Source organism: Somniosus microcephalus, chromosome 27, assembly GCF_052327205.1.
Source record: "Somniosus microcephalus isolate GS21.2 chromosome 27, FLI_Smic_1.0, whole genome shotgun sequence".
Classification (NCBI taxonomy): domain Eukaryota; kingdom Metazoa; phylum Chordata; class Chondrichthyes; order Squaliformes; family Somniosidae; genus Somniosus; species Somniosus microcephalus.
In genome coordinates, this window is record NC_141013.1 from 25,434,144 (window position 1) to 25,462,010 (window position 27,867).

At 41.4% G+C, this 27,867-nt stretch overlaps 1 protein-coding gene across 1 annotated transcript in view; it reads left to right on the plus strand.

The window, feature by feature from the left end:
• LOC147100087 (DNA-binding protein RFX7-like) overlaps nt 1–24,188 on the plus strand; it is a 63,071-nt gene extending 38,883 nt beyond the window's left edge. The window contains exons 5-9 of the mRNA XM_085968759.1: nt 3,178–3,294; nt 5,243–5,327; nt 8,517–8,724; nt 13,668–13,972; nt 17,952–24,188. Of these exons, the coding sequence (XP_085824885.1) occupies nt 3,178–3,294; nt 5,243–5,327; nt 8,517–8,724; nt 13,668–13,972; nt 17,952–21,317 (4,081 nt within the window). The 3' untranslated portion in view covers nt 21,318–24,188. The remainder of the gene's footprint in view (nt 1–3,177; nt 3,295–5,242; nt 5,328–8,516; nt 8,725–13,667; nt 13,973–17,951) is intronic.
• Nucleotides 24,189–27,867: the final 3,679 nt, after the last annotated feature.

Sequence of the window (27,867 nt, forward strand, 5' to 3'; positions counted from 1 at the left end):
AGCCACTGGCAAAATTCAGGAGTCGGTTCAGTAAGTTTTTTTTCTTTTCGTTGCTTTTTTTTCACCAGTCAGGCTCTGCAAGGTCTAGCTAAAGCTGTTGCTTAGCTACAGAGATGCTTGCAAGCTACGGCCGACTGTTTAGAAGCTGTTGCTAAGCAACAGGGTTTGTTGCTAGATACGGAGCTCAAAAGCTCCGTATGTTTTAACATTAGCGCTGGTTTGTCCGGCAGTTTTGATGGGACGGCAACAGCTCGGTCCCGTCGGTGCCGGATATCACAAAGTTTCCTGTATATTGTGTCCTTTTGGTGTACATATAGACAAATAACATCAGCAATATATGACAATTTGATGTCGGAGCAGTGAAAATTTCACGAGATAATTTGCTCAGCACTTTTGCTGTGGTAGAGAACATCACAGTGGATGCTTTCAACATCGACTTTATTTACTCTCACAAATAGTGATGTGCTGGCATCCTCCCTTTGATAGGATGACTTTTGAAATTGAAACATTTTTGGCAAATAAAGTGACAGTTTTGAAGACATAGGGTGCCAAATGGGGAAAGTTCATCCAGTGATGCCTAAAGCAAAACAATAATCCACTGGAATGGAACTTTTCCAGCTAAATGATGTCTGCAGTGCGGCATTACAGTTGATTGATGTCTGGGAATTTTCACCAAACTTATTAAGATTCTTTTCGGCAAATATAAGCACGTTTTCCTTGTCAATGGTAGAAAATTTAATTCCCGATCACCCAGGTTTATGAAAGGAACTTGGGACGTCAAGCTTATTTGTTCAGTTAATTCCTACTTGGGATTGGAATTTGGTTCGGAGAAAAAATGATGTCCGAATCATTTGAACCCATGGCCCCAAATTTTACTTACAGTTGGTTTTGTTGGTCCTGATTTCAGTTGGGGATGCGGGGGTGGGCAGGGGGGATAGTGATGTGCACTTTGGTAGACCTGCTGGATCTTGTTTGGCACAGTAGAATTGTAAGAACACATCTTCAGTTTTGCTGAAAATTTAAGTGAGTCTCACTTGTCTCAGAAAACTAGAACTGAAATTTTATTTGTCACCTCGCATTTCTTCCACTGAAGGGAAGTGTCACCTTGTACATAGAACTTGCCTCTTCCTTGGAACTCGAGTATTTGCCTGTTCGTGCAGTTGTTCCTTCAAAGGAACAACGGTAAATTCATCAGTATACTGAGATTAGAGAATTGGATTGTATAATATAACTGCTTGTGTTATTCCCTAGTAGATCAGGAACCACCAGAGAACATTGAGATTATCTACTGGTGTCAAGGTCACTTTGTGTGCCAACATGCAGAAGATTTTTCCCAGCACTGGAAGGCAGCTACCTGGAGCAATTTGCATCAAGCGTTATCATCTTGTTTTGATAACTGACAATAACAAGCACTTTGAAAATAAAGTGCTCCCAACTAACCTTAACTTTTAGGTCTTCAGAGTCTCTGTGCTAGTTTCTGTACTACTTTGGTATAATCTTAAATCTCTGTGAAAGAATGTTCGAATATTTGTGGCAAGTATTGTCTGACTCGTCATTGATTGAAATTCGGTCTCCACGTTGAAAATTGTTGTAAATGTGCTCCACAGTTCTCTCCCAAGTCTGGTGCTGCTAGTTTGAAATTGTGTTGCATTGTTTTCACTGTCTCTAATGATTTTATCTGCCGCTTTAGTGGTCATGGTTGAGGGAATAAAGATTCTGCCAAATATTTATCCATCATCTTACATCACAAGCAGATTAATTGGTCATTCATCTCTTGGTATTGGTGGGCCCTACTTTGCAAATTGGCTGATGCATTTGCCTACATAACAGCAGTGACTACACTTCAAAGGACATCCTGAGGATGTGAAAAGCGCTGTCTAAATGAAAGTGTGTTCTTTCCAGTCCAAGAACTAAGGATGCAATTCAGAATAGGGCCTTAGTTGGTTGATGGGAGATCACCTGACAAAAGTGACTGCCTAGGGATAAAGGACATAATTTTCTTTAAAGGGACAGCATCCTTTAGGTGAGCTCTCCTCTTTGGATATTGGCAAATCCTCACTACATTTGGAAGATGAACTCTAAAGAATAAGGAAAGCAATACTTACACTAGGTAATCTAATGTACATATAGTACACCATTTTAAAAATTGCTTCAGCATCACATTGTTCTAAAATCTATATAGGAAAATGAGATACAAAGTTTTGCCATTACTCAATTATGCCAACACCAGTTTTTTAAATTTACCATTGTAATGTCCAGAATAGAAAATTGGATTTGTGTTCGACTTGCTTCAGAGAGTTCTACCTCAAATCTATTCTGTCAACTCTGCAACAGTTTTTAAAAGTACTGTTTATATACAGATATTTTTGAGGCATGCAAGAACATATTTGCAGTATCCATCAAAAGCCACTTCAGTGAAGGACAACTCAAAAGTCCTACATTTTGTACTAATTTGAACAGACAGGTGGTTGAGGGTATTATATTCTGGCACACTGATTTGGATACATTCCAAAGCATAAATATATTGGGATGATAATCCAGCAAGCTGATGTTTTACTTGGAGTCATGTCATTGCCTGAGTTCACCAGTTAAAGTTTGGTGCATTTTTTTTGGCTTGTTTTTGGCAAATAGGTGCACAGAGAGCTCCTAGCCTTTTTAGCCGAGTACAAAAGCTTTGCAAGATACTTAGTTGGAAAGAATTGTGTACTATCTGTGCTTCAGGAAAGCCTCACCATGTATTGAAAGATTCTTCCTTGGAGAATTGTTATACTCCCACACTGGTCTAATACCAACATATAGACACTTGTGAATCGCAGACCAAATGTGATAAACAAGTCATGATTAGTGTTGTGGAACCTCTAATTGTAGCTTATTTGATGGAACAGTCCATTCTGTCTTTGGGGGATGGTGGAAAATGGGAACCAATCAAAAATACTTGGTATTTTGGTCCTCTTTGTTGTCAGTTGTATATAGGACACTTGATAAGTCCATGAGTTTTGTTAATATGTCTGACTGGATGATGTTTCGTGTATATCAAGTGAAGTATTCCTCCCTTCATTTAATTGCTTTTTCTGTAAGTTGGTAAATTAAAAACCTTAAATTATTAAGTGTACTGTTACGTTTGCACTGTTGTAAAATTGTGGTGTGACAAATAGAATTTCCTGTTTTGTTTTCTAGAGGCTATTGTGACAATCTTGGTTATAACTCTTTAAGTGCAGCTGACTTTGGGAAGATCATGAAGAATGTCTTTCCAAACATGAAGGCCCGACGTCTGGGCACAAGAGGCAAATCGAAATATCCTTTCCGGTTGCTCCAAATTTATCCGGCTCATGTCTTGTTCATTTTGACTAATATTGTTCTTCCCATGCCCCCCTCCCATATACGCAAACATCTTTACAAAGAAAAATCCTTTTTGAATAGAATCAGCACACTATCATACGCAGCTACGCAGCTGTTCCTGTAACAACATCTTTCTCTGATTAACTTCTTCGATATTGGAGAATTTTACTGCAATTGCCCTTTCTATTCTTTTTCAATTTTGTTAAATACAGACTGCTCCCCTTAAAAGTATGTTGGACAGTGGCAAGTTCTGTTAATTAAAATGTTAGTTTCTTTTTCTATTCATCTCGTGTGTACCAATTGTCTCAGGTACAAGCTATTTTACTTCTAGACACTTTCTCTGCTCCAGCCTACCATAATGATCTAAAATCTTACTTATACTAAATCCCCTACCCTGGACTTGGGAATTGACCGGGGCTGTTTACTGCAAAAAAAAGTCAGTCATATAGCAGGTAAATTTGAGCAATAACATGCAACCTTGTAGCAGTGAAGGAATACATATTATTACAGGAAACTCTTTGGCATCCGGCACCGATGGGACTGGGATGGTGCCGGTTGATTAAAAATTCTGGATAACGAAGAAGGGACATGGAGTGACAATGGCCCAAGGTACGAGAGCCCCGGTTACACAGCCACAAATATACAGTATATGGAAGCCTCAAAACCTACTCCAGAATTTGGCCAGTTATTAGAGAATTCCGGATAATTAGGTGCCGTTTAAACGAGAGTTTCTTGTAGTTAGCAGTCTCACAGGGGATGTGGGAAAATCAGATAATGCATTGTCATTTGGGTTCTGGCACACACCTCACAGTTGCTGGCTTGAGAATGAGATAGATTGAGGTCTTGCAGCAGGCCCTCTGGCCTTGGAACTGTGGAAGGCCTATGGCCTGTTGTGACCAGCACGTGAGAAGATGGAGGAGAGGAGAATAGGTTAAATGCTCTTCAAAATAAAATACATGATGTAGGTTAGGGAACAAAGTTCTGTTTCACAATTGCACTGTGCTCTTTGAGTTCTACGCCATGCAGTTATCAAGTTTCTGCCATTGATAAGTGTGGCCCACCCACTTACTGCATGCATATGCTGTCATGTAAAGGGATTGGTAGAGTGGGTTAGCACATCATTCTTGAACCCTTGAGACTAGTTCAATTCCAGCCCAAACTGATGATACAAGTTTCTTGTCTGTTTGGTTCTATGTGAAATGAATTTGAGAAGTGTCAGCTCAGTTCTTAATGGTTGTGAGCCCATAGCACAAAAATGCACATCATTCGGCAGTCTCATTCAACGATAAGAAAGGCAGTTATGGAAAGTGGAATACTGCTTTTCTGATATTGAGGTTGGGACATCGGGTAAATTCCAATCTACATCAGACGTTTATACCTGGCCTTGGGCATGCTTGATGCCGACACCATGTACCCAAAGTAGATTCTGAATTGATAGTGGGCTGGAAGGTGGTCACTGATTTGCCTTCATGAGTGCAGCCTAGGGCCACTGAGACGAGAATGGGATATCATACAGTCAAAACAAAATCGTAATATTTAACACAATGTTGAGATTCTGATAGCTTTGATGTACTGTAAAATGTTTTTTTCTCTTGGTTTATGAGATTAGGAAACCTTGATTTTTACACTCTAGCCTTGTAATATATTCTCAGCTACCATTTTGTGCGGGTGTGAAAAGAATTTATATATTTTGAAAAAGGCTACACATGCAACTCGTACATTTTTGTTTGGATATTATCCCAACATTTTTTTCATATTTGACACACTTGAAAAGTTTCACTCAGTTAAGCTCACAAACAAATTTTTGTAATCCTGTGTTTTTATGTCTGCATTCGACTGTCTCCATACATTTATTTAAAAAAAAAAAAGTTTAATGCATTCTTTGACCTTAACTCCTTGAAACATATTGCTATAGTGGTCTGAGGAAAAAGGCTTTTGTTCACATGCCGTCGCTACCAAGTCTGGATTTTCACAAAACTGGAGACGGGGTAATAATCTTCTATACTCATGACCATTAAAATGTGAAGATAAACTACTGTAATGGCAAAGAATGGAGAAATTTGCACATAGCAGAATTGAAGCTTCTCCAATACTGAATAAAAGTTACAATAAATGTTCATTTATTCTTTGTCCACGTGCAAATAAACCCTCCCTCGTCCAACAGGGGAAGTCATTTGGGGACACTGACTGTCTAGGAGTTTCACACCCTACACAACTATCTTGGTCAGGTGGACTCTTTTATACCCCCTTCCCCAATAACTTTTTTTCTTCCATTATTGGCAACAGCCATGAATGTTGTCTATGGACAATTGCCAACTTCCACCTTTCTAACATAGTCTATCTCGTCCCTATCTTCATCAACCACTGCCAGAATCCTCATCCATGCCTGGATTTCTCCAAATCTGTTCTCGCCATCCTCTTCAGCTCTATCTTGGTAAACTCCAACTCGTCCAGAACTCTGCCAAGGCCCACACTTGCATTATCTGTCCTAACCAACCTCCATTGATGCTATAGAAGTGCAAGTTGTTATCAAATATTGGAACAATCCATACAGAACCATATATAATATAAGTTTTCCAGTAATTTTTTTCAACAAAATGCCACCTCTAATACAATGGATGCTTTGATCTTGGCAGTGTTACATTTATCTTGCATTCACTTGAACACGTATTTGGCCAAGTAGTCTTCTGTTTCAGGTCAAGTACTCTTCTATTTCAGTCAGCCCTGCTCAGATTTCAAGATCTGCATCAAAACTTAATGGGTCCTTCCGAATGAACAATGTTCATAATTTTATTGTCTACTGACATAGCCCAGTTTCCAGTACTGTAGTATGTAATCTGCTCTAAACTCAGCAAAAAGGATTATGATTGTTTGATTTCCATGAAGCCTTCCTTGATCATCTGTCCAGAAATCTGAATTTCAAAACGTCTGTGAAACATGTTTCCAGTTCAGAAGGAGAATTGGATGTAGTTTGGGGTTGCTTGCAGTAATGGCCCAAAGGTTGTAGTGTTGTGAATTGGCTGGGTGAAGAATGGGAGGCCAGCAAGGATGAACCTGGAGAAATCAAGTCCTAGAGGACTTAAGGGTCTTGAACTACTTCATTTGAAGAAAAAGTTCAAATCAACAATACCATAGTTAGCTCAGTGGGGCAGGAATGCATTCAGGGGGCAAGCTGCTCACCATGAACTGCAAGGACCAGTACTTGCATCCTGGAATTCCAGATCCGACAGAAATTATTTATGGCTCAACCCAGACAAGTCTATTGTTTAATTTCTCCTACTTAGCTTCCAGTTTAGAAAGTGTATTGGTCTTCTCAAAACTATGTTAGCCTTCATAGAATCATACAGCACAGAAGGAGGCCATTCGGCCCATCGTGCCTGTGCCTTGGGTGACTTGTTCATCAGAATTCCTCAAAACTCTGCACAGACAGCTGGTGTTGAGACTGGGCTTTCCTTGCAAATCAAGACAAATCCCAGCCACGGCTAGTGCAGGACCTATCGTTCATTGAAACCAGTTTAACACAACTTTGATTATAGCTGCAATACCACTGTTTCAGGACTGTGAAGTGTTCATTTCCTAGAAGGACTGGAATTGAGGCTTGATGCTGCTTGTGAAGTCTGGGTCTACTGTTTGCAACCAATTTCATGGTACAGAAAGCAAGTCTATTCAGGAGACCAGTGCAATTAAAACTATTTGAACAATGATGCATGACAGACACTGAACTCAGGGCAGTGAATTAACCAAGAGGTGGGCAGTGTCATGAGAGAGAAACCATTGATGACTGACCCCTTGCTTACAGGGTCGGATGCACATCTGGACTTGGAGTGTTGTCCTTGGCATATAGGCTCAAACGGCACGTAGTTTACTTATTGGCTAGTAGTGACCATTTTTTCTTTCTTTTTCCATCCTGTTGATTAAACTGCTTTGCAGTATAACCAAGGCTGTTTCTCAAATAGGATATCGACCAGACTCTGAACTTAAATGGGGTTTCAGCTACCTTGGAATTTTTAAAACTTTGGTATCAAAGGATTTTCAAAACATGAAGTTACTGTACAGGGAATAGCTCCATATTTGATTTGTATCTATATCATTTTGACTGTGTTTGTCATGTTATTTGTCTTAAATCTAGTTTGTTATATTGCCTCTCTGATCTTACTAGTTCAGGGAACTCGGTGATGGTAATTTAGCCTTTACTGTATTGAATTTCCATGAAACATTGCACAAGCTACAGAAAACGGCTCTTTTTAATTGCCTGACCTAGTTACGCGTAATACTATAAATGTGTTGATTTGTATATTAACTGTCTTAAAAAGATGCTTATATAAACTTGAGTAATCTTTGCAGATGGACCACCTTTCTCTCCTCCCTCACCCAAATTGCCTTTTGGTGCAATTGTATGGCTTCCAAAGGGATTTCTAAGTTATTATCATCTTGCAGCCAGAGCTGATGTTGCACCCTCTCCTCCTAACTGTCCTGTTCCCAATCCTGGTTCTGTTACCTACCTGCCAGCTTATGGCTAGTTTCTTTCCTACTTAAATTTGTAATAGATTCAGAAAAATCAAATGGTTGAACTTGTTTGTCTGCAAATTGAAATTTGTATGCAAATATATTTGGGAAGAATTATGAAATGTTTAATTTTGCATTTTTTAAGTAAATATTCTCTACTTGATGGGAGACTTTTATGGAGTCAAACTTTATTCTATGTCAAATACTTAATTATATATTTCAAAATTGCATGTCTTCAATAAGTAACTGCCAATATGTGTGTTGCTAAATTACCTTCAAAGCAGCTGGAGTTGGGGTATGACTGTCCCAGGGTCAAATATAAGTTGTGTTGTATTGAAGGGAATATTGTTATTTTTGCATAAATTAACATTTGACTTGTTTGATTTAAAGCCGATTATATTTGTGGTGCTCCAACCATTGAATTTTGTATTACTGAGTGAAAAATGCCCTCAATTTTACTTTTATTTTTTAAATTGCTTCAACAATTAATTCCCGTCACTGAATTGGACCAATCTTAAGTGGTTTTGTGGTCGAAAGTAACAAACTGTAGCCTGTTGAATTGCTAATTTTGCTTATTTTGAGAATTTTAGCTACCACTTTGCTTGTCTTTTTAAGTGTATTTTTACTATAGCAATATTAATAGTCTAATGTTTGGTTATATTGCTTTCTAGTCTGAAGGATCAGACTGTGCAGGCCAGCTGCAGAATATTGATGAAGAGGTCAGATCTGCGGCTTGCAGTCTGGTGTGTGAGTGGGCCCAGAAAGTATTAATCCGAAAATTTGATTCAGTGGTCGATCTAGCTCGCTTCCTTGTTACCAGCCACTATATTGGCACTAAGTCTGTTGCTGCATTGTCTGTGATGGCTGGTGCGCCTTCAGGTGAGTAACTGTATTCCTTGGAATGTTCCCCCAGCCTGTCTCCATTTAATTTACTTAAGACTACGCTGCTGCTTTTTATCAGTTGACAAGGTCAGGTGGTTAAAGTATGAGCTTTGCCAACAGGTTGTCAAGTAGATAAACATTAAATGTTATAAGAAATATTGTATATGAAATTCAGATATGTAATCTGTATCCGTATGAGACAGGATGTTAGCCTCACCATTATTATTAACGCAAGATCCGGGCCATTGTAAAATTGGATTGGTATTTACCATTCATGTCGAGGGTTTTAAGTACAGTGCCTAAATTAGTTCCCTGGTCCTGCTTTCCCCTCCCCCCCCCCCCCCCCCCCCCCCAAAAAAAAAAATCTCCAACTGGACCTCAAGCCCCCATTGTTGGGGAAATACTTGGGAGATCCCTTCCCTTTCCCGACATCCAACCTAGAGATTTTCTCTTGATCTGGTTGGAGTGAGGAAATGGGGTTGGCCAGTTGCATCTGAGGAGGCGGGGGGGGGGGGAAGATTTGTTTAACAGGTTCTTAGATAGTGGGGAAATGTGTATTATTTTAAAAATTGAGCTGTAATTTAAATAATATAGGTATCTTTAATTCAGTGCTCAGGAATCTCAAGAAAAAACATCTAGCCGGATACCAGTTACCCCTCTCCCCCAGGACCCAACTGCCATCTTCCTCTAAGACCCGTTCAACCCTGAGCACCTATACCTTAATTCCTGAACTCCCTACTGTAATCTTTTGCATGCTTATGCTGAATGCCTATATCTTTCCCACACTGACTACGCAGCCTGAGAAAGCTGCTATCACCATACTTTGGTCAGAGGTCTACAACCCCCTCCTAGAGCTCCGACATTTCAGACCTCTTCCCCTGTGTTGGCATACCCTACCACTCCTAGAAGACCTTGGTACACCCTACCGAAAGCTCCAAAAACTATAACAGTCCCTCCCAGTGCTTTGACATCCTGCAAACCCCCCTCCCCCTCGTGTCCTTCCCTCACCCAAGTCTCCAATCATCTTGCTACCCTCTCAAAACACCCAATCCACAAGATACCCCAGCTCTCCACCACTACTACATGCAGTTCCGACAGCCTCCTTCCTCCCAACCTGGAACATCTTCGCTATCATTTTCCTCTGTAATCTAGGCTTCAAAGAAAGTAAATGATAAAGTTAACTACATAGTTAAACAGACCTTTTGAATAGTAATCAAGGTGACTGATTTGCAGTTTCCATGCAAAATACACATAATCATAGAATTTAAGCTAAAAAATACACAAGCTCCTACAATTCTCTAATAAACAGAATTTAACTTAATTGCTGTAAATTATTGACCCTGATGCTATATTGCATGCTACATAGCATAAAACATTGTATAGCCTTACCCAATGTTTTATGCGCTGTGCCATAAATCTTCTGTCCACAAATTTTAAATTGTCACACATTAACTCCTACGTATTTTCTTATTAGGCACTGAATTATTTTCAAAAATGAGGGTGAGTTGGACTATTCATGTGTTTTGAAAGAAGTGATGCATAAATGCCTCAATAACACTTAATTTTGGAATTTTGTTTTATCACCGGTTACTTGTGAAAGTAGACATCCTGGAAACCATCGGTGCATCAGGCTGCATGTCTTAAAAACATTTTGTACTTAAACATTAACCTTTCACCTCTAAACAGCATACTATCTGATTTACCAAGAGTGACTCCACAAGAAACCCACAGCTATTTGCACATACAATAGCAGTCTTGCACCCGGCACTTCTATCACACCTGGAACTGTCACACTGCAACAAATCACAACTGAACAACCTCAAAAAGTGCTACAAAAGAAAAGGAGAAAAAATCCAGTCATTTCTACTGGTTTCTTCTGACCTTGCTAACCTGGCCCGTCCCCAGGGGGAGGAATTACGGATTTACAAGCTGGTGCCAATCTACAAACAAACTTCTTGGCAACAGCAATTATCCTCTTGCCTATTTATAAAGCACTTCCTACAGAGAGAGCTGAGCAGGTAGATCTGGTTTCTGCTCAAGTTACCATTTGTTGCTTTAAAGAAACAGTTTAGGTTCAACTCATTTTGATCTTGGTAGCCAAGAACTTTCCTCAAGACAACCCCTTTACACCTATTAGGAAATGGTTTTGAAGACATAAACACTGCATTCATTATGTAATTGTGGTATAACACATCTGTCATTATAAAATGGTGTGCTCTGATTTATTGTGAACAATGCCATGAGAAATCCACTACAATAAGATTATCAAAATTCCTGAAATCTGTCTGATAATTTTTTCTTACTGCCAATTTTCAAAAAAGTTGTTCAAAGAAGGGTGTAAAGATAAACCCAGCAACTGCAGGCCAGTCAGTTTGACCTCGGTAGTGGGGAAGCTTTTAGAAACAGTAATCTGGAACAAAATTGACAGTCACTTGGATGAGTGTGGATTACTTAAGGAAAGCCAGCATGGATTTGTTAAAGACAAATAGTGTTTAACTAACTTAATTGCGTTCTTTGATGAGGTAACAGAGGGTAATGCAGTTGACATAGTGTACATGGATTTCCAAAAGGCGTTCGACAAGTGCCACATAATAGGCTTGCCAGCAGAGTTGAAGCCCATGGAATAAAAGGGACAGTGGCAGCATGAATATGGAATTGGCTAAGTGATAGGAAACAGTAGTGGTGAACGGTTGTTTTTCGGACTGGAGGAAGGTATACAGTGGTGTTCCCCCGGGGTAGGTTCTAGGGCCACTGCTTTTCTTGATGTATATTAATGACTTGGACGTGGGTGTACAGAACACAATTTCAAAATTTGCAGATGACCCAAAACCTGGAAGTATAGTGAACAGTGAGGAGGAGAGTGATAGACTTCAGGAAGACAGATAGGCTGGGGAAATGGGCGGACACGTGGCAGATGAAATTTAACGCAGAAAAGTGTGAAGTGATACATTTTGGTAGAAAGCATGAGGAGAGGACATATAAACTACATTGTATAATTCTAAAGTGGGTGCATGAAAAGAGACCTGGGGGTATGTGTGCACAAATCGTTGAAGGTGGCAGGGCAAGTTTACAAAGCAGCTAAAAAGCTTACGGGATCCTGGGCTTCATGAATAGAGGTATAGAGTACAAAAGTGTGGAAATTATGATGAACCTGTATAAAACACTAGTTCGGCCCCAACTGGAGCACTGTGTCCAATTCTTGGCACCACACTTTAGGAAGGATGTGAAGGCCTTAGAGAGGGTGCAGAAAAGATTTATGAGAATGATTCCAGGAGAGACTTCATTTATGTTGATAGATTGGAGAAGCTGGGGTGGTTCTCCTTGGAGTAGTGAAGATTGAGAGGAGATTTGATAGAGGTGTTCAAAATCATGAGGGGTCTGGCCAGGGTAGATAGAGGGAAACTGTTCCCATTGGCAGAAGGGTCGAGAACCAGAGGACACGGATTTAAGATGATTGGCAAAAGAACCAAAGGCGACATAACGCAGCGATTGGTTAAGATCTGGAATGCACTGCCTGAAAGGGTGGTGGAGGCAGATTCAATCACTGCTTTCAAAAGGGAGTTGGATAAATATCTGAAGGAAAGAAATTTGCAGGGCTATGGGGAAAGGGCGGCGGAATGGGACTAACTGAAATGCTCTTGCAGAGAGCCGGCACGGGCTCAACAGGCGGAATGGCCGCCTTCCGTGCTGTAACCATTCTATGATTTCTAACCTCCAGAGAGACTTGTCTCGTCGGGTCTCCATCACTACTAGGCTGCTCTGTGACATCACCAGTGGGTAGTCACTGCCCTGTGCATTAGAGTGCCTTTATTGAAAACACCCTCGGGTCAGCCTGAGAGCTGATCTGGAGATGCACAGCCTTGAAAATCTTTATTTTCAGTGGGTGATTGCCCATCATTCATCACGGCATAGCTTAGCAGGGAGAAGGCCTCCCTGTAGGTAAGAACATTGATGTTTTTACAAGTTTAAAATGAGGGACTACTAAAAGTACCCCTCTCTGACACTTCCTGTTCCTTTTGATTTTTGTCAAAAATATTAATCAATCATTATCTGCTTTAGTTTACTGAATAAGTGTTTAACAAACCAGTACTTGTCCATTTATTGTTTGACTTACTGTAATATATTCCATTTTGCCAACATTTTTTTTCAAAAAATGGGAGATATCCTGTTATATAGAAAGAGTGTTGAGACCTCATTGCTTACCTTGCGCTGTTTAGCCTCATTTAGGCAAGAACTCTGCATCTGGTCTGTACTATACCTTGACGTGCTTGATGCAAAAACTGGAAAGTGCGCCATTCCTGGCATTGACATCTTTATTGAGCATTAAAAAAACTAAAGGGACAAGTTGTTACTTCTTATGGCATATAAAAATAATTTGAAGAACCAAATTACACCTGAAAGCTTTGTCACGAAAACAGTCCACATGCAAGAAACAACTAGTAACAGCAACAGGCACCACACAAGCACGGCTGAACGTCCTGCGTATAGGTTAAATGTTATTTATGAAAATGAACATGCAGAAACCAATGCTGCTCTTTATTTCCTGACTAATGGCTTGGAAAAATAGATAAGTAGAATGCCTTTTAGTTGTGTAGGGCTCCATGGAGCTGCTGTTTCTACAACAAGTTGCAGAAAAAAATGGAGATGTATATGAGCCTAATAATATGCTCAAAGGAATTGGTGGAAGCAGCGTCATTGCTTTCCATAATCATTACGCAGGTTTCCATTAGTGTTAGAGAACAAACAAACCAAGCCGAAGGCACAAAGTGGGTGAAATTGCTCTTTATGAAAAACATAGCTAACAAAATCAGAAATTGCACATTTCAAAGCTGCACATTCCCACAATTGTTAGTGGTTCTTGTGTTTAAATGACCTACTAAGCATCTGTTGTTATCTGTGTGCACCTTTTTCAGAAGTTGATATAATTTTCTTTCTTGCAGGAGTGAAACAACCTTCTGCTTTTGTGCCCATGGCTGAAAGCAATTCCTTTCAGCCCCAGGTGAAGACTCTGCTTTCCCCATCAATAGATGCTAAGCAACAGTTGCAGCGTAAAATTCAACAAAATACACTGAAGAAACAACAAGAGCAGAAACTGCAATCTCCACTACCGGGCGAGCAACAAGTAAAGAAACTGGAAGGTGCCACTATTGGGGGAGTGGCCAACATCCCCAATGGAAGCCCTGCTCTGCTTTCTCCTCAACCTACCATTGGCATTGTGGTGGCAACCGTTCCAAGTCCTATCCAAGTAGGTTATTCATGGTTCAATATTAAGACCGAATAGTCAAGGAATAGCAAAGCGAGGGCTGTGGGGGGAAAAAAGTCAGAAATCCAGAATAAAAATGCATTATCTGGGCTGTGAATTACTTGTCAGTTTTCATTGGCAAAGTTACATAGTTTAGGTATGTAGCACTTACTGGTGGTTTAATTGCTCTGGCACTGTACTTCCAGTTGCAAGCCCTAAGTTGCATTCAAATTGCCGTAATTTTCATAGTTTCCCTGCTTAAATGGCTGGCTCATATGATGAGTAGTGATAAACAACAAAGTATTTCACTTCAGAGACCTGCCATATTTTGGCCTACCCATAGTATTACACCTTTGGTGCTTTCCTAATGGAATAGTGTTGATGGTGATTACATGTCTTGTTCCCCACTTTCCTCCTCTCCCAGTATAGTGATATGTTAAACCACTGGGGAAACCAAAAAAGAGGGGAAAAATGGGGATTCTCCCCTCTGCTTGTTTATCTAAGTATGTGCGTGTAATATTTTAATACAAGGGCACACAAGATGTTATCTTCCTCTCTCGTGGACTAGGCCCAGCATTCCACTGTTACTCATTATGTATTTATACAGTGCCTGAAAGGATATTTTCCCTCCAAACTTAAATACTATAAATCCACCCTATATAAAGCCACAAAGCATACATTAGAAAGAGATTGTTTTAGAATGGCTTTCTACCAGCAAAGAAGCCATAAAAATATATGAATGCCTGATGTCTGTGGGGGTAATTGTAGTATATAATACAAGCTGAAGTGCCCGGCGGTGCCGAGGCTTTTTCGAGGGCATGTTGTTGTTGGAAGAGAGAGAGAGAGAGAGCGACTGGGGGGGGGGGGAAAGAGAGAGAGCGACTGGGGGAAGAGAGGGAGGGAGGGGTGGGGGGAAGAGAGGGAGGGGTGGGGGGAAGAGAGGGAGGGGAGGGGGGAGGGAGGGGAGGGGAAGGGAGGGGGAGGGGAGGGCGGGGGGAGGGGGAAGGAAGGGAGGAGGGGGGGAAGGGAGGGGAGGGGAAGGGAGGGCGGGGGAGGGGAAGGGAGGGCGGGGGGGAGGGCAGGGGAGGGAAGGGGGGGAGGGCAGGGGAGGGGAAGGGGGGGAGGGCAGGGAGGGGAAGGGGGGAGGGCAGGGGAGGGGAAGGGAGGGCGGGGGGAGGGCAGGGGAGGGAGGAAGGGAGGGAGGGGGGGAAGGGAGGGCAGGGGGGGAGGGAGGGCGGGGGGGAAGGGCGGGGGAGGGGGGGATGGAGGGCGGAGGGGAGGGAGGGCGGCGGGCGCCCCCCCCCCCGAGGGTCGCGGCCCCCGAGGGTCGCACCCCACCCCCCCCCCTCTCCCCGGAGGTGAAGACCGCCGATTGCGCGCGCAGCAGGAGCTGAGACGCGGCGTCTCTCTCGGCCGGCGGGCCCGGTTGCCAGGGCAACCGTGACGCTGACCAAGCCAGAGAGAGAGACGCCGCGTCTCAGCTGCTCCTGCTGCGCGCGCGGCCGCCCCCCCCTCCCCCGAGGTGAAGACCGCCGATTGCGCCCGTTGCCGGGGTAACGCTGGACGCTCAGCAAGCCCCGGCAGAGAGAGACGTCTCAGCTCCTGCTGCGCGCGCACCCTAGCGGCGCTGGGCTGAGGCTCGGCCCTCCAGCCTTCGAGTGGGGCGGGAGGTGCCTAGCTCGGACGTGGGTGCGGAGGAGACGCCGAGGCTTCTAGGCCTACCTGGAAAAACGGGGAAAGGTAGGAAAATTAATGAGATTAGATAAGTTAATTACTTTCTAAATCATTTTTTTTAAAACAATGTGTTTTAAAAGCAACGTTTTTTTTTAAGACGCAGAAAGCGGGAAAAAGAAAGGAAAAGTTTGGAATCAAGATGGCGGCGACTCACCTCGGTTCAGAACGATAAAGCCCGGCCACACGCGCACCGATTGGCCCGGCGGCACACGCCAGCAACCCGGCGTACGATTGGTCGAGCTCGAGGTCACTCTGTCGCTAATGAGCGGATAATGAGATGCTAATGAGCGGAATGTTGAAGGTTTTTGGGATACCGCGGGCGCAATTTTAGCCCGGCCGAAACGTAAATACGTTTAAAACCGTCTCGGAAGCGTAAGCTTTCTTTGGAGGTAACGCGCGCGTAGGTACGCCCTGTAACTTTCGAGTGCATACCCGCAACGCACACGCGATGACAGACAGATAGACAGAAGTACCGATTTATATATATATAGATAGATAGATAGATGGTTCTGAGTTGTACAGATCAGGAAGGCTCCAGACTCGATCCTTGGCCTGTGATAAGTTACCTGATACCAACATGGGTGACAATGGGGTGCTGAAATTGCTTTTGACTTCTTCAGGGCGGAAGATTCAGTTAGGATTCCAGCTTCTGATTGCAATCCTGCTGGAACATGCACGTGTGGATGTTTGGTGAAGGCAGCATTGGGATTAGCTGTGATGCTTTCTGTGGCCATGCAGCATGTCAGCACTCACTGGCTGGATCTGGTCAAGACATCATAGGCTTGATGTTCATGAGGAATAATCCCAGCACAATTCACCACTTTCAGGGAGAAGAGTAGAAAATGTGTGAAAAGTATATCGTATCAGAGGTCATGATATATCAAACAAACTAACAAATTTGGAAAATTAATTTTTTTTTACTTCTGATGGAGATTTTACAAATGAAGAAGGGGACTATAATACTCCTTCAAGCTACCTCCGTTTTCTCTGTCTCCCGTTTAAAACTTCAGAGGGCCTTGGTTTAGTGGTAGTACTCTTGCCTCTGAGTCGGAAGATTGTGGCTTGAAGTCCCACTCCATAGACTTGCACTTAATTTAGGCTGACACTACAGCACTGTCTGAGGTGCTGTCTTTCAGATGAGACATTAAACCAAGGGCCCAACTGCCCTCTCGGGTGGACGTAAAAGATCTCATGGCACTATTCGAAGAAGAGCTGGGTATTTCTCCCCAGTGACCTGACCAATATTGATCCCTCAACTAACATCACTAAAATAGATTATCTGGTTATTACCTTTTGCTGTTTGTGAGACCTTGCTGTGAGCAAACACTTCCAAAGTACTTAATTGGCTGTAAAATGCTTTGGGACAGTCTTGAAAGATGTTCTATAAATGCGAGTACTTTCTTTTATTGTGGTAACAAATGCTACTAGTGCCACCAGCAAATATGAAAATTTAACACTGTCTTGAAGTAGGAAAAAAATACAATATTTCTTTTAATTTCCAATTTTTGTTTTTATTTCCTTGTTATTTTTTGGCTTGTTCCTAGGCCTCTTCCGATCCGAGTCTAGCTGATTGCTTGCAGTCATGCTGTAGGAGAGAGGAAAGGTGGTGCCCTCTGTTGATAAATGGTTGGCCTTTGTTATGTACACCCCCCTATTGCCCCAGTATTATTATGAATTCGGCAGGAAATTCATGACTAACAGAACCATATTTGTATCATTCTGTGATGCAGGGCATTGCACCCTCCCCCCGCCCCCCCCCCCCCCAAACAAAAATTCTCCATTACACAAGATAAAAGCTATTTCTAATGTTTCAATTCAATATCAATATTATCAGTAAAACTACCAAAAAGTGGTTGAATATGATGCACTGCAGAAACTTGTGAATGAATTACGGAGAAAATTAAAATAGGGGGGAAAGATTGTTGGTGGCACACATGGAATTCAGTTCATGTAATTAACGGAGATATTTTCAATAACTGTACAGTGATTTTAATTTTGAAACTAGCTCTGTAAATAAGAATAGAATACTTTTACTGTAGTTCTGTTGAATGTGTTTACCCTATTTACTGTAATTCATTACCTGCCATACATTACAGGAAAGTAATATATGGCAAAACTGTTGGGAGTTCAGTCTTCTGTTTACATTTGATGTGAAGTGCAAGAAAAAACACTTGCTTCACTCTGAGGAGTTTGTTCGTTCTTATGTTTAAATATAATTTTTATAGGCCTTTTACGTTGAATTTTTCAGATGCAAAGAAGCAGGCAGATGATGACATCACCAAGTCCGTTAGGTCCATCAGAAAGCAAGGTTCTTCCTTTGAACGTTCAGGTTGTTGCTCAACACATGCAGTCAGTCAAGCAGCAACAGAAGACTGTCCAGAATATCCCTGCCAGTCCACACAATGATCGAAGGCCTCGCTACCATCAAATCTTGCCTAAACCAGCCTCAACCAGCACACTTACTCTTAGCTCTCCAACTACAGTACTCTTGGCCGGTAGCCCAATAAAAACTGTTGTTTCTGGAACATCCCACGCTAGCTCCCTGAATATGGTGAAGATGACGACAATATCTCTCCCACCTAACACTGGTGCATCTCCTAAACCTACGTCATCGACAAACAACAGTACGGCAACAGCAGACAAATTAAAAACTGGTTCAACGTTGAGAGTTGCCACAACTTCTTGCCTTCCTGCTGGAGGATCCAAAACAAGTAGTGCCACAACCACACCCACTGCTGAGGTCATCAAATCTGAACATGAAGCAATATCAAGTGATGAAAAGCAGACTCTGTGCCAAGATCATTCAAGTCGCTTGAAGGATCCTAGAAGAACTGTTGGTTCCTCTCCGTGTGGACAGAAAAGTAATAGTGAAGCTAGCACAAAAGTGAAGATATCAAATGGGAAAACAGCTAATGAGAAGACAGCAAAAGTCTGTAATGGTCAGAAAACGGAAGGAAAAAAGACCAAAAATGAAGGCAAGTTTCTACACAATGAAAATCTGGCCTTTTCAATAGTGGGAAATAATCAAAATGCTTTTTCTATTTCCTCCACTTCAAATTTCACTAGCACCAGCATTAATTCAAAATCCATTACTGATACTGCCAGGTCTCATAAAGACAATGGGATGTGCCCAAAAAGTCCAAGAAAACGTTCTCCCTCTAATTCTGCATTTGAACCACAGGTGCCTCCTGTGAAGAAAGCTATGCTTTTAGAACATACTTCAGGTAGTGCAGAACATCAGAAGGTCTGCCAGGGCACTGCAGTAATGACATCTCCAAAACCATCTGCAGCTTTAATAGTAAAAAGTGAAAACACACCAGCAGTGATTCAGGCACCTAGTACAGTTACTGTTAAACTGAATACAACAGGAATAACCCGTATATTAGCAAACCCGTCATCCGATATTCAAATAGTCACCCTGGATTGCCTTCAGACTGCTGCAGAACAAACGGCTACCTTTCGGGAAAACAAAACTACAGATTTGGAAATGGGTTCATTCAGTTTGCAAGGAAACACAAGTACAAAACTGATCGCTAATCATACTGACATCCAGCATATCAAAAAGAATCACCAGTGTTTTTTGACTGATACAGAAAGGCAGCAAGTTATAAATGCTAATATGATTGGGAATTCGGGGACCATTGATTTTCAAGTGTCTGCGTGGGAGCCAGTACAATGTAATGGGTTGGACCAGCAGACTTATGATCAACAAATGCAGGCTCAGAACCAGCTACAAGGTTCTACTTCAGTTCAGCTGCAAGGACTAAATCAAGCACAGTCGTCAAACCAGTTACCTCTGCAGGATAATTTGATGGAGCTCACACCTTCAGGTTCACAAACCAATGAAAACTACTTTCAATTTGATGAAGATCTCACACAGGACAGTATTGTAGAAGAATTAGTATTATTTGAAGAGCAAATGTCCCTGAATGTTGGTTATGGAACTGGTTTGGGAATACCTGCTCATAGTCATTCCACAGTAGGTCATGGCACACTGATGTCATCTCATCAAGCTGGACAATTCTATCATCCAATCCATAGCAGTGGCACTCCAACCCCAACTCCTACACCAACGCCAACTCCTACACCCAATCCAACACCTACATCAGAAATGATTGGCTCTCAAACTTGTTCAAGTCCTAGTTCCAGAATGGCTCAAACAACACCTGTAGATAGCGCTCTTGGCAGCAGCAGACATACACCAATTGGCACTCCTCATTCGAACTGCAGTAGTAGTGTGCCTCCTAGCCCTGTTGAATGCAGGAACCCGTTTGCTTTTACTCCAATAAGCTCCAGCATGGCATACCAGGATGCTAGTGTCATTTCCAGCAGCCCTGTTAAACCAATGCAGAGGCCTATGGCCACTCACCCAGACAAAATAAAAATTGAATGGATGAATAATGGATACAACACTGGAGTAAGCAGCTCTGCAGTTCCCAACAGTGGTGTTGGTATTCTGCCCAGTTATCAGGAACTGGCTGAGGACCACTTTAGAAAACCACATGCCTTCGCTGTTCCTGGACAAACGATGCAGTCATATCACCATAATGCCATGCAGTTACAGTCTAGACATCATGATGTTCAGTTGGGTCGTTTGACTCCAGTGTCACCTGTATCACACCAGGGAGCTTCTATGGCTAATGGCAGTAAGCAGGAGGGCTTTGCAGTTCCAGCACCTCTTGACAACAAAGGAATACATTCATTAATCAATAATTTTAGGTGTCGCAGTGTCAGTCCTGCTGTTCATCGTCAACGTAATCTTAGTGGAAGTACTCTAGGTCCAGTGATTAACCTGCCAAGGACAAGTTTGGCATCTTTTGGAAGCCCAGTAACACCTGAGGTTCACAACACCTTTGTTAACAATCTTTCAAATAACAGTGCCAACAGTATGGCTCAACGAAGCCAATCTGTCCCTTTGTCTGTTATGATGCAGACTCCGTTCCCATCTTACCACAAGCAAACCAACACTAAGAAAATTACAAATGTGTTGTTAAGCAAACTTGATTCAGACAGTGATGATGCAGTAAGAGGTCTAGGAATGAACAACTTGCCCTCCAATTATACAGCAAGAATGAATCTTACTCAGATATTGGAGACGACATCTAGTTTTGGTAGTGCCAACCAGCAACCAATGATTAATTCAAGCTCTTCTGTCTTTGAATTCCAGAAGCCTAGTTACCTCTCAAAACACATCAATAATGATCAGATGGGTTATATTTCTGAGGATAATCAAGCACAAACAGAAACCAGAGAGCAATCATTGGATTTCAACAATACAGTCAAAGACTTTCTGGCTGAAGACAGCCTACAACCAAACCAGCAAGTGGTTGGCCAAGTACCGTCGGATCTTAATAATGTTGCCTCTGATTTCTCCAGTGATCTCAGGTTGTCCTCTGATCTTTCAGGCAGCATAAACGATCTGAGCACTTTAGATACAAATCTGCTGTTTGACCCGAGTAAACAACAGGGACAAGATGTTGATACTACACTGGAGGAACTGAATGATGATGCAGTGTTCCAGCAAATCTGTAATGAATCCATGAACTCCATGCAGTCTTCAGGTTTTGACTGGATGGAAAGTAAAGATCATCCTACAGTTGAAATGTTAGGTTAAATCAAAGAGTACTGTTAAATATATAGCACACAAATTTCATTTTCTGACGCATCATATTTGGCCTAACAGATGTGCCTGCCTTGAGAGAAACATTTGTTCCTGAACAAGTGTGTTCCAGGAGAAAACTAACTGCTCTGCATACTTAAGTTTAATTAATCTTGTGTCTAAAATTCTTTCATTTTAGGTGCCAGTATTTGACATCATCTTGCATGGTTTACTGCAAATATAAGCAAATGTGTGTGTATGTTGTCCATTTATGGAATTAGGTTCATTTACAAGCTGGGCTGTCTGTCAGTAGGTAGAGATTACTGCAGTAAAATGTAAATTCAGTTCGAGCCTTTTTAAGATCAACGGTGTGAGATAAAATCCTGCTCAGTTTAGGTCAATTTATCTCGTGTACAGAATCACTTTCACTCATTGCCCTCCTAACTTCTTTAACATCAACCATATGATTCAGTTGACTATAATTTCAGCCCAGGATCTTTTAAGATAAAATCCTAGGAATCTATCCTGCATCACTGGCTTTTAAAAAAAAAAAAAAACTAGTTACTGCGAATGCAGATCTTGTTGGCTGCACATTAAGTTAATGCGTCCAATTTACTAAGTGTTTCGACAGAATTTTCCATAACTCTGTTATAAGAGGCAATATTTATGCACCTACTGGTGTATCTCAGTCACCCTTTGTTATTTTGTTCTCTGCTTAATACTAATTGGAGCCATCTGGAAATCAGCATTATGTAGAAAACTGAAGCAGCTCTCCAGTGACATGAGTGGGAACTGTGGGCTGCACTCCTCATTCATGATATCACTCAAATATCCGATGTTTTCCACAAAATTCCAGGTTGCCTGTACCTGGTGTTAAAGGATAAAACAAAAACTGGGAAACGCTGAGAAACTGCGGTAAAGAGTGCAGATATCTGCTGTTGACATTTAGAGAGTTATGTGACAATTAAGTCGGATACACTTCTTTTCAATTGTCAGCAATGTAATGTTTGTCTTTTAACGTGGAGGCATCAGCACCTCATGCATAGTGATTTGGCAATGTATGCACAGTCGTCTATTATTTCACTCGGTGTTTTAGCCCTTGTGCACTATTTTTATTGCACTGGTGAACTTGTACGTGCTAAATTCCTCTGCAGTATTTTAACAGGAGTGTTAACCCATTTATTTTAAGCAGGTTAACAACTGTGTTAAAATAGTGCAGACTGGAATTGAACATGAACCTATTAACTAGCGCACTAAAAACAGTGGACTGTGGGACTTAAACCCCTCGTAACCTTCCTAAAAGAAAGTATAGTATTTAGGAGAATCAGTGGCTACCTCTAATGGCAAAAAAAAATCAATACTACACCCATATTTCTTTGTTATATAAAAAAATATCCTGTAATATATCTTTTAAATATAAATTCCTTTACTAGAAGTTGATTTTAATCACTTTCCCCAAAGAAAGGGAAATATATCAAAATATCTGGAATTAGATTCAAAAGAGTACTTCTGTGATAAAGGTTTGGATATTTTTTTGTTAGATTGCTTCTCATTTGAATGCTTTTAAGAAATAGCTTATTTATTCATCCCAGAATACGTCACTAGAAGGACGGAAAGATACTTTCCTGGGCAGTATCATACAGCACTCCACAACACAACAGGCAGTGGGTTTAAAGATATGACGGAGGATTGTTGGTGGATAAACTCAAAAACTTGTTCCTAAAAGGATTACATTTCTTTAAGATCAAATAAGGTTAATATTCATTTTTAGTCTAACAAATTGGAATTGATTTTAACTATGCCCTGGTATAATTTACATACTTTCCCCCCCCCCCCCCCCCCCCCGGAGTATGTATCTTTATTAAAATCGTCCCTGATTGCTTAGCGGGTAAATGCAACACACAGTGTGATCCTAACAATTCAGACAGGTTGGGACGATTGGCCTGTTTCCATATTGTAATTTCTATGTAATTCTATGTGGGGCTTGGAATACCCTATCAGAAACAGTGGTGCAAAGAGAATCCATAATAGTTTTTAAAAGGGAAGTGGATAAATAATTGTATTAGAAAAATTTAGAAGGGAGCGGGGAAAGGTAGGGAAATGGGGCTGTGTGGATAGCTCTTTCAGTGAGCTGGCACAGGCACGATGGGCAGAATGGCCTCAGGTGATGTAACATTCTATGCTTTTGTGGGTGGAGTGGAAAATCAGACAGGGTTCTGACTGCAGATTGCTATCACTGACTTCTGCTGAAAGTACATATGTATATTTCAAAATTCCCCTTCTCTCCATCTTAACTGAGAATGGCTGATTCAGCACAAATAACCAATTTGAATGTAAAACCTTTTTGATTTGTGAAGTTCTGTACCACATCTTGTGGTTCATTTATCCACTGAGCAATCACTGGAACTTGTAGACAGGAAAAGAGAGGATTGAGCTTGACTGATGAGCCCCACAGTTGAACAACCCACCTGACTCCAAGCTCTCACCTGAAGAATAGTCATTTGGTTAAGATAACCAGAGGGCTCCAGTGCACTATGGAACTGTAACATAGAAACATAGAAACATAGAGATAGGAACAGGAGTAGGCCATTCGGCCCTTCGAGCCTGCTCCGCCATTCAATGAGATCATGGCTGATCTTCATCTGAGATCTTAGCTGATCTTACCAGTTCAGTACCCCGTCCCCGCCTTTTCTCCGTAACCCTTAATCCCCTTAGCCTTCAGAAATATATCCAATTCTCTCTTGAAAATATTTATTGAATTAGCCTTCACAGCCCTCTGTGGCAGGGAATTCCACAGGCTCACCACTCTTTGAGTGAAGAAATTCTTCCTCATCTCTGTTTTAAATGATTTGCCCGCTATTTTTAGACTGTGGCCCCTGGTTCTGTGCTCCCCTGCCATTGGAAACATTCTCTCTGAATTCAGCCTGTCCAGGCCTGCCATAATTTTATATGTTTCGATGAGATCCCCTCTCAATCTTCTAAACTCCAGTGAGTACAAGCCCAAACTATTCAATCTCTCCTCGTAGGTCATTCCCGCCATTCCAGGTATCAGCCTGGTGAATCGCCGCTGCACTCTTTCCATGGCAAGAACATCCTTCCGCAGATGGGGCGACCAAAACTGTACACAATACTCCAGATGCGGTCTCACCAGCACCTTGTACAGCTGTAGTAAGGTATCCCTATTCCTATACTCGAACCCCCTTGATATGAAGGCCAACATACCATTTGCCTTCTTAATCGCCTGTTGCACCTGCATGCTCTCCTTCAGTGACTGGTGCACAAGAACACCCAGGTCCCTCTGCACTTCCCCATCTCCCAATCTATTGCCATTTAGATAATAATCTACCCTCCTGTTTTTACCCCCAAAGTGGATAACCTCGCATTTATCCACATTATAGTGCATCTGCCACGTATCCGCCCATTCCCCCAACCTGTCCAAATCGCACTGTAGCCTCCTGACATCCTCATCAGAGCCCACCCCTCCTCCTAGTTTAGTGTCGTCAGCGAATTTGGAAATATTGCATCCAATTCCCTGATCCAGATCATTTATATATATTGTGAACAGCTGGGGTCCCAGGACAGATCCTTGCGGCACCCCGCTGGTCACTGCCTGCCACTCCGAAAACGAGCCGTTTATTCCAACTCTCTGTTTTCTATCCGCCAGCCAGTTCTCTATCCACGTTAATACTTTGCCCCCAATCCCATGAGCCTTAATTTTGCATGATAATCTTTTGTGTGGAACCTTATCGAAGGCTTTCTGGAAGTCAAGGTACACCACATCCACTGGCTCTCCCCCATCTATTTTACCAGTTACTTCCTCAAAAAATTCCAGCAGATTAGTCAAACACGATTTACCCTTTGTAAATCCATGTTGACTCTGTCCGATCCTTTCCCCATTTGTCAAGTGCTCCGCTATTTTATCCTTAATAATGGACTCTAGCATTTTGCCCACAACCGATGTAAGGCTTACTGGTCTATAATTCCCTGCTTTCTCTCTACCCCCCTTTTTAAATATTGGGGTAACATTAGCTACCCTCCAATCCACGGGTACTGTTCCCGAGTCAATGGAGTTCCGGAAGATGATCCTTAGAGCATCTGCTATCTCCAGGGCCACCTCCTTAAGTACCCTAGGATGTAGTTTATCAGGCCCCGGGGATTTGTCGGCCTTCAGTCCCCTCAACTTACCCAACACCATATCCCTAGAGATACTAATTTCTGTCAGCTCCTCCCTCTCATTAGTCCCTATGTTTGCCGATATTCCTGGGAGGTTATTTGTGTCCTCCTAGTACAAGTCACCACCAATGTTCCCGTTAAGGTGCACGTGCATGCGGCCGTGCAGGCCACTCACCAGCTTTTACGTTGTAAATACCTCGCATGCGCAGAAATTTAAAGGGGACCGCACATTAAAAGAAACAGGCCGTGCAGAACAAAGCGCAGCTCACAAGGAACATTGGTCACCTCCTTAAAGAGAAGTGGGATAAAGGTGGGGGGGGGGGAATCAGAAAGGTAAAGAAAATAACAAAATTCTATAACTGTCAATGTATAGTACATTTCTGTAATTTTATCCCAGTCTTTAATTATTGTAAACAGTCTGTTTAATGATGTATATCTCCTAATATATAGATTATTGGTCACCTGAATCAGTTGTTAAGCATATTTTTTAACAGAAATGGTCAACAAACTATAATTAAATTCAAAAAAAATACTGATTTTAAAATAGCTTTTTTCTCAAATATAAAGTCTATAAAACATCCAAGAAAAGATGTGAATTTTGAAAAAGTACTTGTAAAAAGACCACTTTGCCAGAATTCTAGCTTTACTGAACTCTGATATTTCAGAAGTATAATGTTACCGGGACATCTCGAATGGTTTATAACATACTTTTATAAATCTTAATGATTTACTGTAATAATTATTTTCACATAATTTTGCTACTGAACCAAGACTTTATGAACCACCTGGAATTGTCATGTTTCCCAGTACCTTTCTAGAGCAATTTTGGAAAATTGCTTTTATCTGAATTTTATTGATTCTACGGTGGCCTGTTTATACTGCGATAAGGTGCTTGCTCCATACCCCTGTGATGTAGTGGGTTATAGAGAACCCTTTTGCTACCTGACATGTATAACTAAGGTGGTGAAGAAATTCATCTTCCACAATAACTGTTCTGACTAAATATGTGTAATGATGAAAATACGAATTGGGAAACAAATAAGAACAAATTTGGTATAAATTTGGATCCTAATCACAATTGAATTACAGGAAACTTTTGTTTATCCGGAGGTTAAATGTCCGGAAAGCTCTATCCACCGGCAAAATTCAGGAGTCGGTTCAGAAAAGTTTTTTTTTCTTTTTGTTGCTTTTTTTCTCCAGTCAGGCTCTGCAAGGCCTAGCTGAAGCTGTTGCTTAGCTACAGAGATGCTTGCAAGCTACGGCCGACTGTTTTGAAGCTGTTGCTTCACACGGAGCTCCTGAGCTCCGTATGTTTTAACATTAGCGCTGGTTTGTCCGGCAGTTTTGATGGGACGGCAATGGCTCGGTCCCGTCAGTGCCGGATACCAGAAAGTTTCCTGTATATGCATAAAATGTCTATTAATTGTGCACAAGCTGAAATTTTGATTTCTACAGGATTGCTGGTTAGTGGCACCAAATTTTCTCTCATATTTACTTAAATATATTTTTTAATCAGCAGAATTTTCTTGTAGTTTAAAACTTTTTTTTACCCCTCAGATCTTAATTTGGGGGCACATGGAATTCCAAACATCATCTCTACAATAAGCAGTGAGCAGTAAAACTAATGCTTATAAACACACAAATCCTTTTAATAGCAAATTTTAGCCATCCAAAATTTATGAAAAATGGGTATATAGAAAATCAACTTCAAAACAAGAGCTTGTGCTGTGAATCTCTATTTGAGCTATTTTACCATTGGATATATACACGTGTGTGCCCACAAGATGGTGCTCTATTTTAATCTACTTTAAATTTTTTAATTCATTGCTAATTCAGTGTTTCTGTCCCAAGTGAAGCCGCCTGAGCAGCTGATCACTCCGTTCTGATTTATAACAAATCTTCAAAATGCAGTCTTTAATTCCAAAATTCTTAATGAGTCAAAGACAGCTTATACTGAATTTTGTCTGCCTACATAAACTTTAAGGGAAAAATTAAATACTTGATGAAGATGACAGTCTGTGACACTAGATAATATCTAGGCTTGCAGTGGAATTTATCTGTTTACCTCAAAGTCAAAATGCAGTTGTAGTTAGTATTATCATGAAATTAAATTTCTTTTGACCATTGATTATCTTTTCCCAATCTCTCTTGAAACAACTGGGTTGTGTGATGACGAAATGAAAGGTGTGTTCCTCCTGTTTCTTTTAACTAATACTTTTCAAACAGTAATTTAAAAACAATTTGCCAGTTCTGATTCAGTTATTATGATTAATGCGTGTTCAATTGTCAATCATGAAAAGTGTAACCACAGACGTCAGAAATAATGACCAGTGGCGAACTGTCATCCTTGCATTGCATTTCGAAACTCCATATAGAAACTGGGAAAACTAGT